Source organism: Homarus americanus, unplaced genomic scaffold, assembly GCF_018991925.1.
Source record: "Homarus americanus isolate GMGI-L3 unplaced genomic scaffold, GMGI_Hamer_2.0 scaffold24523, whole genome shotgun sequence".
Classification (NCBI taxonomy): domain Eukaryota; kingdom Metazoa; phylum Arthropoda; class Malacostraca; order Decapoda; family Nephropidae; genus Homarus; species Homarus americanus.
This window is the reverse complement of record NW_024744357.1, coordinates 1,404,186-1,423,619: the sequence shown is the minus strand read 5'-3', so window position 1 is coordinate 1,423,619 and position 19,434 is coordinate 1,404,186. Positions and strand designations below refer to the sequence as shown.

The 19,434-nt window shown below is 38.0% G+C and overlaps 4 protein-coding genes across 4 annotated transcripts; all 4 read left to right on the top strand.

Annotated features, from left to right (window-relative positions):
* The first annotated feature begins 3,076 nt into the window (after nt 1-3,076).
* Nucleotides 3,077-4,147, top strand: LOC121877785 (cuticle protein 7-like). The gene is made up of 3 exons (XM_042383649.1): nt 3,077-3,113; nt 3,296-3,448; nt 3,775-4,147. Exons 1-3 carry the CDS (start codon nt 3,102-3,104, stop codon nt 4,060-4,062), a joined length of 453 nt encoding a protein of 150 aa, XP_042239583.1. The 5' UTR covers nt 3,077-3,101; the 3' UTR covers nt 4,063-4,147.
* Nucleotides 4,148-5,572: 1,425 nt separating this feature from the next.
* LOC121877753 (cuticle protein 19-like) lies at nt 5,573-8,544 on the top strand. Its single transcript, XM_042383609.1, has 4 exons — nt 5,573-5,627; nt 7,389-7,555; nt 7,748-7,900; nt 8,140-8,544. The coding sequence occupies exons 1-4, from the start codon at nt 5,573-5,575 to the stop codon at nt 8,425-8,427; spliced, it is 663 nt and encodes a 220-aa protein (XP_042239543.1). The 3' UTR covers nt 8,428-8,544.
* Nucleotides 8,545-11,801: 3,257 nt separating this feature from the next.
* LOC121877736 (cuticle protein 19.8-like) lies at nt 11,802-12,819 on the top strand. Its single transcript, XM_042383592.1, has 3 exons — nt 11,802-11,887; nt 12,066-12,218; nt 12,475-12,819. The coding sequence occupies exons 1-3, from the start codon at nt 11,876-11,878 to the stop codon at nt 12,742-12,744; spliced, it is 435 nt and encodes a 144-aa protein (XP_042239526.1). The 5' UTR covers nt 11,802-11,875; the 3' UTR covers nt 12,745-12,819.
* Nucleotides 12,820-15,598: 2,779 nt separating this feature from the next.
* Nucleotides 15,599-16,691, top strand: LOC121877859 (cuticle protein 7-like). The gene is made up of 3 exons (XM_042383763.1): nt 15,599-15,636; nt 15,816-15,947; nt 16,287-16,691. The coding sequence occupies exons 1-3, from the start codon at nt 15,625-15,627 to the stop codon at nt 16,572-16,574; spliced, it is 432 nt and encodes a 143-aa protein (XP_042239697.1). The 5' UTR covers nt 15,599-15,624; the 3' UTR covers nt 16,575-16,691.
* The last annotated feature ends 2,743 nt before the right edge of the window (nt 16,692-19,434 follow it).

Sequence of the window (19,434 nt, the reverse complement as noted above, 5' to 3'; positions counted from 1 at the left end):
CATCATAGATCCGGAGCGGCCTTCTACACCCAAGGTCAGACCCTCCAATGGAGACTTTCCAACGACTGCTCCACCCTACAAACAGAACTGGTAGCAATCTCAAAGGCCCTACAACACGCTGCAACACAACACAACAAGTCCGTCATAATTCACACGGACTCGAAATCGGCCATGCAGGCGCTGCAACACAGTCAACCAAGAGACAACGTCCACATCATCACCTCGATCCTCGCACAGCTACAGGAATTCCAAAGCCAAAACCGACCAGTCGTCTTACACTGGATTCCCAGTCATGTAGGGATCGGAGGAAACGACGTGGCAGACGAAGCAGCCAAGGCAGCTACACGTTCTAGTAGCGTACACATCCAAGTTCCAGCAAGTGTGCAACAGATCAAGAATCACCTCAGAAAGACTACCAAGCTCCACATCAAAAAGAGCTTCCTTCATGCACTCAACGCTGGTTCCCAACCAGCCAAATGGTACCTGGCGGCCACAAAAGGGGAACCACCTTTCGCAGACAAGAAAACTCCAAGACAAACCCAAGTCAGCCTTCACCGACTACGACTAGGGTACAAGTGCTCCTGGCAGATGATCGGAAATGACGTCACGGAATGCACCTACTGTCAGGAGCCAGCAGCCTACCCACTTGAACACTATCTCCTCGATTGCGAGGTCACACAAAGCCTCCGAAACAGAACTCAAATCTCCCAAGAAACACACACAACACCAGCGGCCACTCTAACCCGAAAGGCCCATACAGACCACATTCACCACCTACTCCGGGTCATCACACGATACCCACCACCCAGATAGCTTAGAAAGCATCCTCTCCCAGCAAGTGCGGACCCCAGTTCGGGGGGCGCGCCACTCCGAAGCTGACCACGTCCAAGAGTGGGGGCTGGTGGTAAGCGTCCACTGATCGGGGGTCCGCTCACACTTGCAACCTGCAGTATCCCTCCAATCTGCAGGTGGGACCACCTCCAATCCCAATCCGGTCTGGCTGCTCCTGGAGCTCCAGCCGGAACCACCAAACGGGCCGCCTATAGGCAAAGGCCCGTGTCGGACTACGGTCCGACAATCTATACAACAACAACAACAAATACGGGTTACCACAGGGGGTGTAGGAACACATTTCCACAACTGTCCCAAAACCACATGTTAAGAGTCTTCTTTTATCCTTTCATTACTGTGATTATAAAACTTAAAGTTCATCAGTTTATCTTAGCAAAATCAAACACAAACAACTCTTGCATTTTCATAGATTTCCCAGATTTTACGGATTTCCAAGGATTTTTTTTTTATAATACACTGATTTCATAAATTTTATAGATTCGTGAATTTCCTGGATTTTCAAGGATTTCATGATTTTACAGGGATTGAAATGATTTCCGTGAATTTCTTGGATTTGTATGGATATCTCATAAATTTGAGAGATTTGGTACATTTTAAAGAATTCATGGAGGAACCTTATATATTTCAGGAAACTGTGGATTTTCATGAATTGCCTGAATTTTCACGGATTTCATGGGTATTCGTGGATTTCAGGGATCTTACACGTCTCATGGAATTTCACGGTCCATATGGATTTCAAAGATAATGAAGAAAATTATGGCTTTCACAGATTTGTTGAATTATACTGCAGTGACTACTTAAATAATAACAAGAGCAGCAAATACTACTACTACTGTTCCAACTTCTGCTTTTTTAACGACCTCCAACCTCCCCCACCATTTCATTGCCTAACTATCCGAATACAAAATTATGTATTTTAATTAAACGATTTAAACCGCATATATATGTCTGTGACTGTTGTAGGATTAGGGGCCGATAATCTAGTCTCCTGTGACACTGCAGAGCAGACTTGAGTAAGGGGAAGGACAGGTGACATCTTAAGTAGGCCACGAAGTAACTTCTGGGTTACTACTAACACTATTACTTGCAGTAGTAGTACTATAGATAATGATAATGATGAAAATATGATTAATGATATTAATAATAATGATAAAAATAACGACATTGATAAAAGAAAAAGAAAAAGAATATGATTAATTCAATTAATATTGACGAGCAAGAACGATGGAAATAACTAATACCAATGGCCGCATGTTACCGTAACTTTGCTCACGATGTTGAACACAGGAGGAACGAGGACGACAAGATAAGGGCATAAGGGGAGAGATTTCAGGACGTTGATCAAGGCAGCTTCACTCCTCTAGTGTTCACAACCTGTGGCGGGATGGGACCAACTGCAAGATGCTTCTACGCCAGACTCGCGGAGGTGATAACCGAGCAGAAGAAGCAGCCCAGAAATTATGTTACAGCCTGGATGAAATGTCGACTGTCCTTGTCTCTCCTTCGGTAGGCTTTGCTCTGCCTCAGGGGAACGAGAGCATCGGCCCCAAAGCCGACAACAGTTGCTCAACTAACTCAACAAAGCTAGGATAGCTTCTTATGTATTTGGATATTTAATATTAAGGCAATAAAGTGTTGGCGAAGATATGGCTATTGGGGGAGGCTGGAGGCCATTTATAAAAAAAAAAAACTAATACTCCTTCTACTGCTTCTAGTACTGCTACTAATATTAGCTTCACTGTGGTCGTTACTCAACTCTTGTCAGGTTTTCTCATACAAATACACATCCACTACTCTAACTACACAGTCATTTTGTATTGCTCCTTTTCTTGCATTCACTCTTCTAGATTATCAGCCTCTGGAGGAAACCAAGTGAAGAAATAAGAGATCACGTCGAGCTACCCTTGAATCAGAGAACGTCCATATATTGTTTAAATTGACATTTTATTTCTTAATTAGGTTTCAATAATTTTTCAGTGACAAATGTATTATTATACAGCTTATACCCCACCAATTTTATCAGCTTTCTCTCTCACTTTTCATTACCATATTATCTCTTCTTCATGTGATTCATCTCATAAACCATCATCATCACACTATCATATAATTATTACCTTCTAAGAATAGTATAGCAGCCATGTTCCCTAGACTGGCTACGTCACATGACCCTGGGCGGGTCTACAGGTATATAAGGCTTCGGTCCGCCTCACCCAACAACAGTCTCAACAACAGTTCATTCTCATAGCACCATGGCTCCCAAGGTGAATAGATCTCTTGTCTGCAAATCATTGATATGATAATTGATATATATACCTGTACGTTGTAGTGTTGAAGTTTATCATGTTTTTTCAGGTCACGAAATACAAGCTAAGGATATCACTGATCACTGAAAGTATAGTTAACATTAATGTGTTATGATAAGTGTTGTGGTTTCGTTCTGTAGGTTGTGTTATTTGCCGCCCTTGTGGCTGCAGCATTTGCCAGGCCTGACCCACAGTACAGCTCCCCCACTCCTGCATACAACCCCTCTGCCCACTCCTACAATGCTCCAGCTCATCCAAGACCTTCCTATTCTGCTGCTCCAGCTTATCCTGACGTAAGTTGATACTTCCAGACATCTTTTGAACGAAAAAAATTCTTTATAAAAAGTTAATTTGAGCTTGTCAGTATTTTTTCTGTGATCTATAATTATTTTACATAAAATACCATTATCGTGAATGTCAATGTTACCTTCTATTGTCTTTTTAGCAATATAAATATTCATGAATTATTATGTAAGTCATGTTAAGATATAAACAAAATATTTCATTTATCATAAAAATGAATACACAAACTGGAAAAAGTGTTATGCTGTTTACAAGGGCAAGTGTGATAGAAAACATAGGCAGATCGAGTAGTAATTCTATGTTGTCTTGGCCACAGACTCCTCCCCAATACAACTCCCAGTACGCCGTGAGGGACGACTACTCCGGCAACGACTACGGCCATGAAGAATCCCGTGATGGCTACAACACCCAGGGTACCTACTCCGTGTTGCTTCCCGACGGTCGTGTGCAGAGGGTGACTTACTACGTCGACGGTGACTCCGGCTACGTGGCTGAGGTGACCTACGAGGGTGAGGCCCAGTACCCAGCCTACCATCCCGCCCCAGCACCCTCCTACAGGCCTGCTCCTGCGCCCTCCTACACGCCAGCACCCAGCTATGCCTAAATTGAATTGAAAAACTACGGTGAATTTTATGTTGACAATTGTATTTATAAAAAAACCCTACGTGAATAAAAGCTAATGTATAGATTTTATGGCTTTAATTCGTCATATAATGAAGGACACATCTATGTTCTTTTTCACCTAATAACAATAGTCACTGACATATTATATAGTGTTTAAAGGCGATCCTCTATGAAAATTTATGTATCTTCATGCAAGGCGAATCGTGTTAACAAACGTATGGAAACACCCAGATCGCCACCATTAGGCGACTCCGGCTACTGTACATGGCTGAAGAACAGTATCTCGACCACCCAGCCCGTCCAAACACCCTCTTACCTCAGACCATCACCCTGAACCCTTGACATGTTATGGGAAGGATATTTGTTTATTATTATTTTTGTTTGTTTCTTCTACTCCCCTCTCTCTCCTCTTTCGTTCTTGGCTCTCTCTTACACAATGCTTGGAAATAAAAACACAAAATGTATGATAGTTAGTAAACGAAATTTGCACTTAATTATCTGTCATACAGTAATTGTTTCCTCTCATTAAAAACCTTAAAATCAGAATTGTCCAGTTACCATAAATTCTTTACTGTAATAATGTATTAACTCTTTTGGCCACAGGCCCGCCACGGCATCTTCCTACAAGCCAGCCCCGGCACCCTCCTACAGGCTCGCCCTGGCACCCTCCTACAGTCCCGCCCCGGCACCCGCCTACAGGCCCGCCCCGGCACCCTCCTACAGGCCCGCCCCGGCACCCTCCTACAGGCCCGCCCCGGCACCCTCCTACAGGCCCGCCCCGGCACCCTCCTACAGGCCCGCCCCGGCACCCTCCTACAGGCCCGCCCCGGCACCCTCCTACAGGCCCGCCCCGGCACCCTTATACGCTTAGGCCAACATCTTGATCTCAAGGCAGTGTAGTTCCCCAAGTATTTATTGTACGATAAGAAATACAGTTTATATCATTCCTAAAAAAAAATTCTTGATATTCATTGTGTTCGAGGTTGATGACGCCCGGAGTACTCGAGTGAGAGTAAATTAATCTTGGTATTGTGAGGATTTACAATCCAAGGATAATATTCAATGTTTTTGTACAATTGAAAACAGCAATCTTCTTAATTAAATAGACAGAATGTGTGTATTTGTGACATCATGCACACTCTAGAAATTGCCTTCCAGTCGCTTGTTTAATCAGAGGGGACACTCATAATTGCTGATGATGATTTACATCTGTTGCTTCAGAAACTGTTTTGTATTACTCATAGAAGTAATCTAATTTTCACCACCTGCTGACCTTTCTTACTCACTCTTTTCTCACTCCCACTCTACTTATATGCGAAAGCAATATATTTATCTAAAGAGAAAAGTCCTTTACCAATTCCTATTAATAATGTTGACATATGGAATCAAGACGTGACGATATAAATTTAACAGAAACTACAAACTTCTGAAAGAAACATGAAAAGTATATGTTAAGGTGTGTCTACGCGTGCGTACATTTTGTCGCCAAAATGTGGTCAACAAGAGGAAACATCGATCTAGTGCACGCGGACGCACCCTACCAGAGTCGGAACCCTATGCCTCATTTCGTCTTGTCGATCACATGTTGCTGACAAAATGAACGTACAGTACGTGTGGACGCACCTTTAGGTACAGTACAGTACGTAGAGAGAGGAGATGAAACGAATGGGTGAGATCTCAAACCAAAGTCCAAGATCTTTTCAGGGCAAAGAAACCGTTTGTTAACGTGGGACTGAGAGAATATAGGTCTATTGTTATATTGTTATTCAAAGTCGTCCAAAGGATAATGACATCCAATATTTAGTATTTATTTCATCCTCCACACCTCTCTCTCTCTCTCTCTCTCTCTCTCTCTCTCTCTCTCTCTTCATCTGTTGCCACTTTCCGTCCTCCTCCGATGTGATACTTACCGTGATAACAAAGACTAAACTAAGTGTAAATGATCTTAATAGTAAAATAAACCTCAGAGCTATCTATTGGCTCTTTATGCCATTTATTTGTAAGGAAGATCTTAAAGCTCAAATGTTACCTATATTTAACTTGATGATTACGTCTTAAGGGAGATAAATATTATCTTTTGTTTGGTATTATGTTGATGTTATAAAGTTTTTGTGGTTCTGACGCTGACTTGTTAATGTTAGATTTGATAAATTATTTTTATAACAAGTAGTTGCCTGTTAAAATTAATACAAAATGCTATACACAAATATTTTTTAATTCTGAAAGAGTGAGCTAATGCTCTATAACCCCCCCTTTTGATTACATTTTTGGATCACTAGATGTAATGGCGTCACTTTTTAATGATCCCTAAATGGCTGGAGGGCGGTGAACCCTGATGTTACCACCGTCTGTGATCTTTGATCCTGTTTCAACTTAACAAAATTACAAAGTAATTGTTTTGCTTTAGTATTCGTAGCGGGTTGTGAGTCATTTATTGCTGAATTAATGCTCATAAATTACGTAACGAGACAAAGACAATTGAGAAAGACTAAATTTGCAAAAAATATTAAACTGTTGACTCAAACACATTACATAAACTTATAGAGAACTGCATACACATTACACAGTGTTTCCATCTATGATTATCCTTCTTGACGGACTAATGTAATTATTATCCTCGTTACGCACTTCAAGTCATTAGTTGGTGAAGCGCAGCAATAACACTATAACGCCATAGACGACAACAACAAGAACTAAGAAAAGTTCGTTTTAAATCTGAAGGTATTCTGGAAACGCATAACTATTACGAGTATATTGCCAGGCAGAAGAGACACTTGCATCTCATGCTATTGTAATATACAGGTACAGATAATGACTAGGAAATAGAAACATGAAGCGAGAATAGTCAGGTAAACGTTTGGATCTTTTAATGATTATACAGTATTAGTAAATTAATGGTAACGTAGTGATAAGTAGTCCATATACGGTCAAATTGGTTCTGCCGTATTCATGGCACCGTTTGCCGTCATTACATAACCAACTATACCTAAACTAGTTTGGGTTAAGTTAATTAGATTAATAATGCTCCTATACATGTATAGCTTCTATAAAGAGTACCTACAAATTCAACATGATCGTTCCCATGTACTGTACAGTACACACTAGTTTAAGATTGGGAGAGATATATCAAGATTTTGGCTAAATTGCACGCATCCTTATTTTACTTGTATATATATTATTTATTTTTTTGTTACTATTAATAAAGAATTTTATTCTATCACGTAATCTCTAGTACAGTGATTTCCGCTAAACATCTCTCATTACGCCAGTAAAACATTCTCATTTTTTATCTTCATACTTCTGTAGTGGAGTACAAGGAGTACACATGGCAGTGCGCCTGCGGCACGAATACCATAATCTCAACAAATGACATGGTGACGCAAGTATGGGCGGGGCTGCAGGTATATAAGGCTCTGGTTTGTTTGGGAAAGCATCAGTCACCTCCAACGTTCACCACCGCCATGACTAGCAAGGTGGATACAGTTCTTTACAAGTATTTACATGATTATACATTATATGTTAATTCTAATGTATATGTTTCTAGTATACAACGACTTTGCATTATATAGTATAGGTCATGATATACCAGCAGCGAATTTCACTGATCAATAAGTGTACAGTTTACATTAATGAGTTATGACAAGTGTTGTGGTCTCGCTCTGTAGGTTGTTTTGTTGGCCGCCCTTGTGGTTGCAGCCCTCGCCAGGCCTGATCCACAGTACAGTCCCCCCACTCCTGCATACAACACCCCAGCCCCCTCCTACAACGCCCCCGCTCACCCTAGACCTTCCTACTCTGCTGCTCCTGCTTATCCTGACGTAAGTTGGTACTGCCAGATGTATCATGTAAGCTGTTGACAGATGAACATGTGTGGTAAAGCAGTTGTTGCTGTATGATGAAAAGAAATAGTTATATGACAGCATGAAAAGATTATTGTCATTATATTTGACAAAAATATGCAATATAGAGAAGCTACAGGTATGATATTGTGACAAGTATTGATACAAAATATAAGCGATCAAGTAGTGATAATATATTAATACTGTCTTGGACACAGACTCCTCCCCAGTACAACTCCCAGTACGCCGTGAGAGACGACCACTCCGGCAACGACTTCGGCCATGAAGAATCTCGTGACGGCTACAACACCCAAGGTACCTACTCCGTGCTGCTTCCCGACGGTCGTGTGCAGAGGGTGACTTACTACGTCGACGGTGACTCCGGCTATGTGGCTGAGGTGACCTACGAGGGTGAGGCCCAGTACCCAGCCTACCAGCCTGCCCCAGCACCCTCTTACAGGCCCGCTCCTGCACCCTCCTACACGCCAGCACCCAGCTATGCCTAAGTTGAATTCAAGATCTACAATGCATTGCTTATTGACCATTGTATTTACAAACCATCGAGAATGTAGTGAAGATCAGTATTTATTGAACAACCATTAATAAACGTTATGCACTATTAATCATCTACATTCTTTCTAAACCTTTTTTGCGGTTGGTGACTTCGAGTTTATTTAGATTAATGAACTACGCAAATATAATGATTGTGTTGAGGCTTTAAGAGGATTTACCATAAAGTGATGGAAATTAACGTTCCTACACAAGAGAAATTTTCTAAGGTAATATAACTTTGAATGGATTTTCAAGCCTTTCTGTATATATATATATATATATATATATATATATATATATATATATATATATATATATATATATATATATATATATATATATATATATATATATATATGCAAATAAATCACTGTATTTGCGCGTGATCCAGTTATATGCTGATAACCACAAGGAAAAAAGAAAACACGAAGTTCCTAAGCCCTTTCGCGTAATTCACATCTTCAGGGGTGAGTACAAACTAAGACTTAGTCTGTACTCACCCCTGAAGATGTGAATTACACGAAAGTGCTTGGTAACTTCGTGTTTTCTTTTTTCCTTGTTAGTTATCAGCATATATATATATATATATATATATATATATATATATATATATATATATATATATATATATATATATATATATATATATATATATATATATATATATATATTATAATGCATGATACAGTGTATTTATTATCGAATCTACTTGTACTTGTGGTGCCAATGACACTCTAGATCAGTGGTTCTCAACCTTGTTTGCCCCATGCACCCCTTTCACCATATGTCAGAATGTCATTCCCCCCCCTCCTTTCCAAGATTGTCTGCCTCAAAAAGTGCATTCCAAATAATATGCATATAATACTGAAAATCCTTTATTTTTTCCATATTAGTACATATACATTTACAATTTTACATGGATAATTTTTATAGTGGAGTTTTACAAATTAAATGCCAATTGAAAATGTTGATGGATTTATAAAACTTGAATAAAAGTAAAATAGTTTTTTTTATATTAATATTGAATTGCTTAACAGACCAAACTGAAGCATAATGCAATAAACAAAAAGTTCAATAGAATACCAGGATATTGTAAATTTGTAATTAATTTTATTCAGATGAAAATTACAGTCAATGAGAAACCTGTGATTGTTTTTTCTTCGCCAATTCTGGGATACGCGGAGGAGTGCTTGAAAGGGCACAGCGCAGGTCATTTTCTACCTCTAATCTACTACGTTGCTTCGTTTTAATTTGCAACAGAGTTGAAAAGCCTGACTCACAAAGATATGTCGACACAAACGGAAGCAATGCACGGATAGCTCTTTCTGCCACTTTTGGGTAGGAATCGCACATCAAGGGCCAAAATTCTGTGATTGATTTCTCATCGAACATATCTCTTGCTCCCGAATTAGTTCCCCCCCCCTCCCTGAAAACCTGAATTCCCCCCTGCTTGAGAACCCCTGCTCTAGATTCTAGAGGCTGCCTCCCAGCCGCACGTCCTGTCGGAGGGGAAATTCAAACCATTGTTGATGTTTTAAATCTGTTTCTCTAGAAACTCTCTTGCACAACTCACATAACTATTTGTACACTTCCTGGCGACCATTCTGACACACTCATATGAAACATTTTAATTAGGATATTGGAGTTTATATCTTTCTCTCTCTTTTTGTACTCCCACTGGACTTAGTTTCATATGCAACATTATTTTTTGTCCATCGTACTGAGACACGAGGATAAGACACACACTGTACAGTATACTATATTGAAACTCCAAACTGGTAAATAAAACAGAAACAAACAGACACTTGTATGGTAAAAACTGATGCAAATAGAGGAAAATAAAATGAATGTATAAGACCTCAAACCTAATACAAGATAATGATTTAAGAACACAGGAACTATTTGCATCAGAGGAAATTAACCAACGCTAGATAACTATCGTGTCTAGTTTCTCCGAGGTGTAAGGGACTAACCATTTAACGACGTCATACAATGTTTGATAGATTACACCACTTTCCTTCCCTTCCAACCCCCCCCCCTCCCTCTTCTCACCTGTTATCACCTTGAGTTAACCCTTCCGCCCGCCTCTCGCGTGATACCTAACATGGCGACGAGGGTTCAAGGTTAGTGTTAAATAATTTAATGATAAAATAATACTCAGTACTTTCTCTTGAATTTATCTGATTATTAAACAAGACCTTCACATGGAACTGACAAACTGACATATAATCATAATTTGAAGTTAAGGAAATTAAACACTAATTTGTAATGATGAGTTTAGAGCTTAAATGCTATTTGCATTTAATATACACAAACAATGTCTTTAGGCAGAGAAATTTATTGTTTTTATTGATAATATTGAAGTCAGGATACAACTAACATTAGGAAATATTAATTGCTAATATGAAGTTTAATAAAGTGAGTTAGTTTACGTTTCAGCTAGTTGTGTGTACCAAAATAGTCAAAATTATGCATATGTATTTCATAAAGTTTATGTACTATATATTAATATATAAAAATAATTAAATTAGTAAGTAATAGTTTTTCCTTCTAAAAAGTATTTGACAAGAATTATAATTTCTTGACACTTTGCAACACCTCCCTTACAATGACGTCACGAATGAGTATTAAAGGCGTGGCGGATGAGGAACAGTAATTCTGGGTGCTGTATTTCTCAGACATATAGACATAAGATAACTCCATGACCATAGTGTCAATACCACATAGTTTCTGAATTAAAACACATGACAGTTCGGGTTGGAGTGTGATAAAATCTACGAAGTATAAATGAAATATCCAGTGTTGCATTCTGTTATGCATTTTACCGTAAATGATCAAAGTTCAGGGCCCTCTTCCTAAATGATACCAGTTACTTTAAATAGGGTTTTATATTTCATATTATAGTTCCATAGACTTATTGCAGTCCTCCCCCTACGCACTTTATGGTTTAACTCCGAAACTATGGGGTATTGACACTATGGTCATGGGGTCATTCATACTTATGTATGTCTCAGAAATACACCCCCCAAATTAAGAAACGTATTTCCAAATACCGTGTATAATATATATATATATATATATATATATATATATATATATATATATATATATATATATATATATATATATATATATATATATATATATATATATATATACTGCTAAACAAAATCGTTACATCTACTTAAAAAAATTTTGGTATCACATCACGTCACATCAACCTTTTTTTCCCACTTCCGAGGTGGGCCAGGGGCGGTAAACGTGACAGTGTACAATATATTGACTAAAAATACCGTATAGTCAAGAAATGACAAAATGACGCAAATATGGGAGGGGCTGCAGGTATAAAAGGCTCTGGTCGGTCTGAGAAATCACCAGTCACCTTCACAGTTCACTGCCGTCATGACTACCAAGGTGGATATAGTTCTTCTCCACACTGACAAGAGTTTGAAAGTTTATAATGAGATGTGAATAGAATGCAATAAATTATATACTACGTCATGAAATACTTGCAAAAGATATCATTATCAGTGAAAGTTTAGTATTGTTAACATTAATGTTTTATGACAAGTGTTGTGCTCTTGCCCTATAGGTAATGTTATTGGCCGCCCTTGTGGCTGCAGCCCTCGCCAAACCTGACCCACAGTACAGCCCCCCCACTCCCGCATACAACCCCCCCGCCCCCTCCTACAGCGTTCCCGCCCATCCTAGACCTTCCTACTCTGCTGCTCCAGCTTATCCTGATGTAAGTCGGTGCTTCCAGACGTATCATGTTAGGGTAACTGTTGACAGATGACATGTGTGGTTACGTAGCTGTTGCAGTATAATGAATATATCCAAATGAAAGTGAAGTTATATTAAAAGAGCATTCTTTTCATTAAATATGATAAAAAAAAATATGTGCAAGATATAGAATGTTCCAACTACATTATTGGGACAAGTGTTGGTACCAAATATAATCAGGTCATGCAATAATAATGCATTAACTGTTTTGACCACAGACTCCTCCCCAGTACAACTCTCAATACGTCGTGAGGGACGACTACTCCGGCAACGACTTCGGCCATGAAGAATCCCGGGACGGCTACAACACCCAGGGTACCTACTTCGTGCTGCTTCCCGACGGTCGTGTGCAGAGGGTGACTTACTACGTCGACGGTGACTCCGGCTACGTGGCTGAGGTGACCTACGAGGGTGAGGCCCAGTACCCCGCCTATCAACCCGCCCCAGCGCCTTCGTACAGGCCCGCTCCGGCACCCTCCTATGCTTAAACCAATAGCTTGGCCCTTCGAGAATGTAGTGAAGCCATTATTTACTGAACGATAAGAAATAAACATTTTACTGAATATAGCCATATGTTTTCCCTGTGGTTCTTTTTAGAATATTCGTGAGTGATATTGATTCCAATTTCATAAGATTTAGAATTCATTTAATATAGTGTCAAGTGATCAAACCTGTGTACAATGTGATGTTAATACTGTAACAGTTTAATATCTCTCTTTTCCTTATGTAAGTTGACTGATTCCATCTTTGGTACACAAGACTTTTCTCTCTTTCATGTTGCGTATTTTTCTATATACAGTATTCTCCAGTTCTTTCAGTCTCTGTTTTTGGTATATACCTGAATATATACAAATCTACAGTGTTTGCACTGTCTCTTTATCTATTTTTACTGTCCTTGGTTCTGTCTTTATCAGTCTCTTTCAATTTTTTTTATCCTTGTTTTCTTTATAATTCAGCTCCTCTCTCTCTCTCTCTCAGACTCACTTTTCCAAGACAAGAAAAAATGCATTATGATTTACAATGACTTTATTATATGAACACATATAACGAAGAGAGAAAAGATTTTTTGGACATCCTTCAAGACACTCAAGCAAGAAGGTCACCCAGTTATCTTACAAACTTATAAGCAGCATAAGTGACCAATATATGCCTTATATGTGGGTAAAGTATCAGTCTTTCACGACTAATCTAAAACTTTCACATTTTTGGTCTTTATCTGATCTTTGTACAGTCTTCTACACTCATTGACTCACGTGTAGATTTTTTTTGATATTTCACATCAACTTCTCATCATCTATGTCATCCTGTGATCTGTCAAGTAATGGCAGTGGTAACTTTCATGTCAGATGAGGTGAGTTGGCATTTCTCTGGCTTTTAAAGAAGATATAAAGCGAAGATTCCTCCTTTTATAGTAATTTTGAATTCCTCGAATCTCTAAGGGAGAGTATGGTGGACATTTTAGTATGTAAAACCATTCACGGAAACTCAAATTTTTAGTGTAGTGCAAAATATTAAGGATAATTTACATCTTATGGAAGGCGGCAGTCGAGTGAATACAGCTCTCGCCTCCTGTTCCAGAGGTCGGTGGTTCAATTCCTGTACGCTCCCAGTTCACCCAGCTGTAAATGGGTACCTAAGTTTATAACAGTGTGCTGTATACTGCCCTAATTGGCAGTCATGTTTGTGGGACCGACTTTTTTTTTCACTTTCACTCAAAATGCATTTTTTTAAGAATAACCCTGATAAATTTGGTAAACCCATGGAATGTAAGATATTTTATTAACTAATTTACATGCTGTTAAAAATTCCTAAGTATAAGTCATAGATCTACTACTATTACTAATATATCATCTGAAGTGTCGGAGCTTACAGGATAATGTGATACACCGTTCACTGACTATGGGCAGCGCCAGAAATGTTCCTCCATCAAAGATCACTAATGAAAATTTCCTTCCCTGTGTATCATTTAAGTAAACTGTTAAGTGTATAGACCGACTCAGTGGTTCTCCAACTTTTCGAGTGCGACCTAATTTTTAATATCTCGGAACTTCGCGATCCTTTGATTCAAATACAAAAGTCATAACTGTAAAATCAAATTTATTGTTACATCAACTAGGAATTTAATAGAAAGCACAACTAGCGTTAAACGGAGCAGTTGAAGGCTCCCATTCTGTGCCGGTGACCTTGAGAGTTTATTAAAAAAAACAGACAAAAAACGTTAACTTTGCTGGGTCATCACGGCCCACTGAAAATCGGCTCGCGACCCACCTTTGGCTCGTGACCTGTGATTTGACAGCCAATAGAGAGTGATTGGTTTTTAATATAAATTTTAAGTTTTGAAAAAAAAAAAAATCCATATAATTACGTAGAATGAATGTGGGAAAGTAATGGCCCTTAACCCCTTTGAAATAAACTCTAAATGTTCTAACGTGGCAAGATGGTAATATAGTTTATTAGATGTTACTACTTCCTCGGTCTACCTCCCTGGATTCAATGGTCATACTGATATCCCCGAGTCACTGCTTGTTACCTAGCAACAGTTGTTTTTGGGTGGCAAGTCAGCTTCCATACAAGGCTCAGATTAACTCCTATTAAGTTAAACCTTGAAATGTGTTTACATTACCTGACCCAAACTCTGTTATCAATACATTATTGACATCAACAAGATACTTCTATGTTTCTTATTACCGAGGCTTTTCTCCTGCCGGATACCTGCACTGTTTCGTGTTCAAATAAATATCAAGTTGGACTGCCTTTCACATTTCACTTTCTATTGCAGTAAACGCTTGGCAGTTACAGAGTTCTTCTGGGGTTCTTATTACATATTTACCCAGTTCACTTCGCCACAAAGGATCTTCTTGTAATTCCTCTGGATTTTGTCAGTGAAATGTCCGCCATTTATATTTTACCCATCCCGTGTTTTATCAAGTGGTTTTATCGTAGTTAATGAAAAGTTCTTAGTCGCCCTTGTTTGTTTGTTTACCGACAAGATTTTACTTGATCCTTTAGGTTTCTTATTTTCTGAAGTAGGTGAAGAAAAAAGACTTTTCAGATGACTTGAAAAAAAATATTTATCTGTTGTTCATCAGAACTTTCATTTGTATTAATATTTCTGTAATTACCACAGTGCTAATTTACTCATTATGCCTTTCTCAACAAAATTATCATTTTTTTTCTCCCTCTTGTCATTATCACAAAATATCATCTGGTAACCTTCATCATCACATGCTTATTACCTTCTAAGAATAGTAAAGCTGCCCTGTTCCCTAGACTGGCTACGTCATATGACCTGGGCGGGACTTCAGGTATATAAGACTTCAGTTCGCCTCACGCAACAAGTCTCATCAACAGTTCATTCTCATAGCACCATGGCTCCCAAGGTTAATAGATCTCTTGTCTGCAATTCTTTGATGGAGATAATTTGTACTAAGAGATTTATGTACTGTTCAGTGGTATAGTGTAGACTATCATTTTCATATTTATTTATGTCAAGAATTATTTACAGACGAGACAGTTGAGACTGATATATTATAACAAGTTTTGTGGTCTCGTCCTGTAGGTTGTTTTGTTGGCCGCCCTTGTGGCTGCAGCCCTCGCCAGGCCTGGTCCACAGTACAACCCCCCCACTCCCGAATACAGCGCCCCTGCTCACCCTAGACCTTCCTACTCTGCTGCTCCCGCTTATCCTGACGTAAGTTGGTATTGCGAGAAGCATCTTGTATGCTGTTAATAAGTGTGCCCATAAGACAAAGAGAAATAAAATTGTCTTGTTTCCTAATATTACTTAAATTTTCAATAATAAAAAGGAAGAAAAACAGGATATTAATGTGCGGTATTTCAGCAATACTTGCAAGAGGAATATTCACGAACAAATAAAAAACTTGTCTGCTTCAGAAATTTACTTTCAAGAAACGATATAAAAAAACATGAATGCGGGATACAATGAACATCACAACAGTCATGGGAACAAGTATTGACCTAAATGTATTGATGATTTATAATAATAATATATTGACTGTCTTGGTCACAGACTCCTCCCCAATACAACTCCCAGTACGCCGTCAGAGACGACTACTCCGGCAACGACTACGGCCATGAAGAATCCCGTGACGGCTACAGCACCCAGGGTACCTACTCCGTGCTGCTTCCCGACGGTCGTGTGCAGAGGGTAACTTACTACGTCGACGGGGACTCCGGCTACGTGGCTGAGGTGACATACGAGGGTGAGGCCCAGTACCCATCCTACCAGCCTGCCCCAGCACCCTCTTACAGGCCCGCTCCTGCGCCCTCCTACACGCCAGCACCCAGCTATGCCTAAGTTGAATTCAAGATCTACAATGCATTGCTTATTGACCATTGTATTTACAAACCATCGAGAATGTAGTGAAGATCAGTATTTATTGAACAACCATTAATAAACGTTATACACTATTAATCATCTACATTCTTTCTAAACCTTTTTTGCGGTTGGTGACTTCGAGTTTATTCAGAGTAATGAACTACGCAAATAAAATGATTGTGTTGAGGCTTTAAGAGGATTTACCATAAAGTGATAGAAATTAACGTTCTTACACACGAGACATTTTCTAAGGTTATATAACTTTGGATGGATTTTCAAGTCTTTCTATATATATATATATATATATATATATATATATATATATATATATATATATACTATATATGTATATGTATATATATATATATATATATATATATATATATATATATATATATATATGCAAGTATCATATATATATATATATATATATATATATATATATATATATATATATATATATATATATATATATATATATATATATATATATAATGCATGATACAGTGTATTTATAATCGAATCTGCATGTGTACTTGTGGTGCCATTGACACTAGATTCTAGAGGCTGCCTCCCAGCCGCACGTCCTGTTGGAGGGGAAATTCAAACCATTGTTGATGTTTTAAATTTGTTTCTCTAGAAACTCTCTTGCACAACTCGCATAACTATTTGTACACTTCCTGCCGACCATTCTGACACACTCATATGAAACATTTTAATTAGGATATTGGAGTTTATATCTTTCTCTCTCTTTTCGTACTCCCACTGGACTTAGTTTCATATGCAACATTATTTTTGTCCATCGAACTGAGACACGAGGATAAGACACATACAGTACAGTATACTATATTGAAACTCCAAACTGGTAAATAAAACAGAAACAAACAGACACTTGTATGGTAAAAACTGATGCAAATAGAGGAAAATAAAATGAATGTATAAGACCTCAAACCTAATACAAGATAATGATTTAAGAACACAGGAACTATTTGCATCAGAGGAGATTAACCAACGCTAGATAACTATCGTGTCTAGTTTCTCCGAGGTGTAAGGGACTAACCATTTAACGACGTCATACAATGTTTGATAGATTACACCACTTTCCTTCCCTTCCAACCCCCCCCTCCCTCTTCTCACCTGTTATCACCTTGAGTTAACCCTTCCGCCCTCCTCTCGCGTGATACCTAACATGGCGACGAGGGTTCAAGGTTAGTGTTAAATAATTTAATGATAAAATAATACTCAGTACTTTCTCTTGAATTTATCTGATTATTTAACAAGACCTTCACATGGAACTGACAAACTGACATATAATCATAATTTGAAGTTAAGGAAATTAAACACTAATTTGTAATGATGAGTTTAGAGCTTAAATGCTATATGCCTTTTATATACACAAACAATGTCTTTAGGCAGAGAAATTTATTGTTTTTATTGATAATTTTCAAGTTAGGATACAACTAACATTAGGAAATATTAATTGCTAATATGAAGTTTAATAAAGTGAGTTAGTTTACGTTTCAGCTAGTTGTGTGTACCAAAATAGTCAAAATTATGCATATGTATTTCATAAAGTTTATGTACTATATATTAACATATAAAAATAATTAAATTAGTATGTATTAGTTTTCCCTTCTAAAAAGTATTTGACAAGAATTATAACTTCTTGACACTTTACAACACCTCCCTTACAATGACGTCACGAATGAGTATTAAAGGCGTGGCGGACGAGAAACAGTAATTCTGGGTGCTGTATTTCTCAGACATATAGACATAAGATAACTCCATGACCATAGTGTTAATACCACATAGTTTCTGAATTAAAACACATGACAGTTGGGGTTGGACTGTGATAAAATCTACGAAGTATAAATGAAATATCCAGTGTTGCATTCTGTTATGCATTTTACCGTAAATGATCAAAGTTCAGGGCCCTCTTCCTAAATGATACCAGTTACTTTAAATAGGGTTTGATATTTCATATTATATTTCCATAGACTTGTTGCAGTCCTCCCCCTACGCACTTTATGGTTTAACTTCGAAACTATGGGGTATTGACACTATGGTCATGGGGTCATTCATACTTATGTATGTCTCAGAAATACACCCCCCAAATTAAGAAACGAATTTCCAAATACCATGTATAATATATATATATATATATATATATATATATATATATATATATATATATATATATATATATATATATATATATATATATATATATATGTAACCGGTCGGAATTTACTGGACTTTAATTTCTCACTTGACTTGGGGTTTATTAAAATTAATAGATGGTAATGGCAGTGGAAGCGCCCCTTTGAGAAAAATCCCGAACCAGCACAAGAACACTTAAATCTACAAAACAAAATGAATTGTCCGTGACCCGTGGAAGGATAGCGTCTGTGACTGGGATGAATGAGACACACTGTAAAATTTAGACACTTATATTCCCTCCAACACTACAAACACAATCAAATAATGGTACACCAATATGCCCACCTCTTAACCTTAACTTAAAACACTACTCTGGGGAATAAAAGTTATACATGATATAGAAAATATTAGAAACTCAAGCAACAATAAATTTGAAGTATTAAGAAATGTTGCTTGCACACATGAAACAGGCCTTAAGGGCTTTCACAAAATAATATCAGTCACTTAGGAAATGGTATTAAAAAATAAGAAATTAAATATTGTGCAATGAATAGGCCTTAAGGGCTTTCAACAAAATAATATCAGTCACTGAGGAAATGGTAATAAAAAAATCGAACTTAAATACACTACAATGAATAGGCCTTAAGGGCACTCAACAAAATTATATCACCCCAACAGA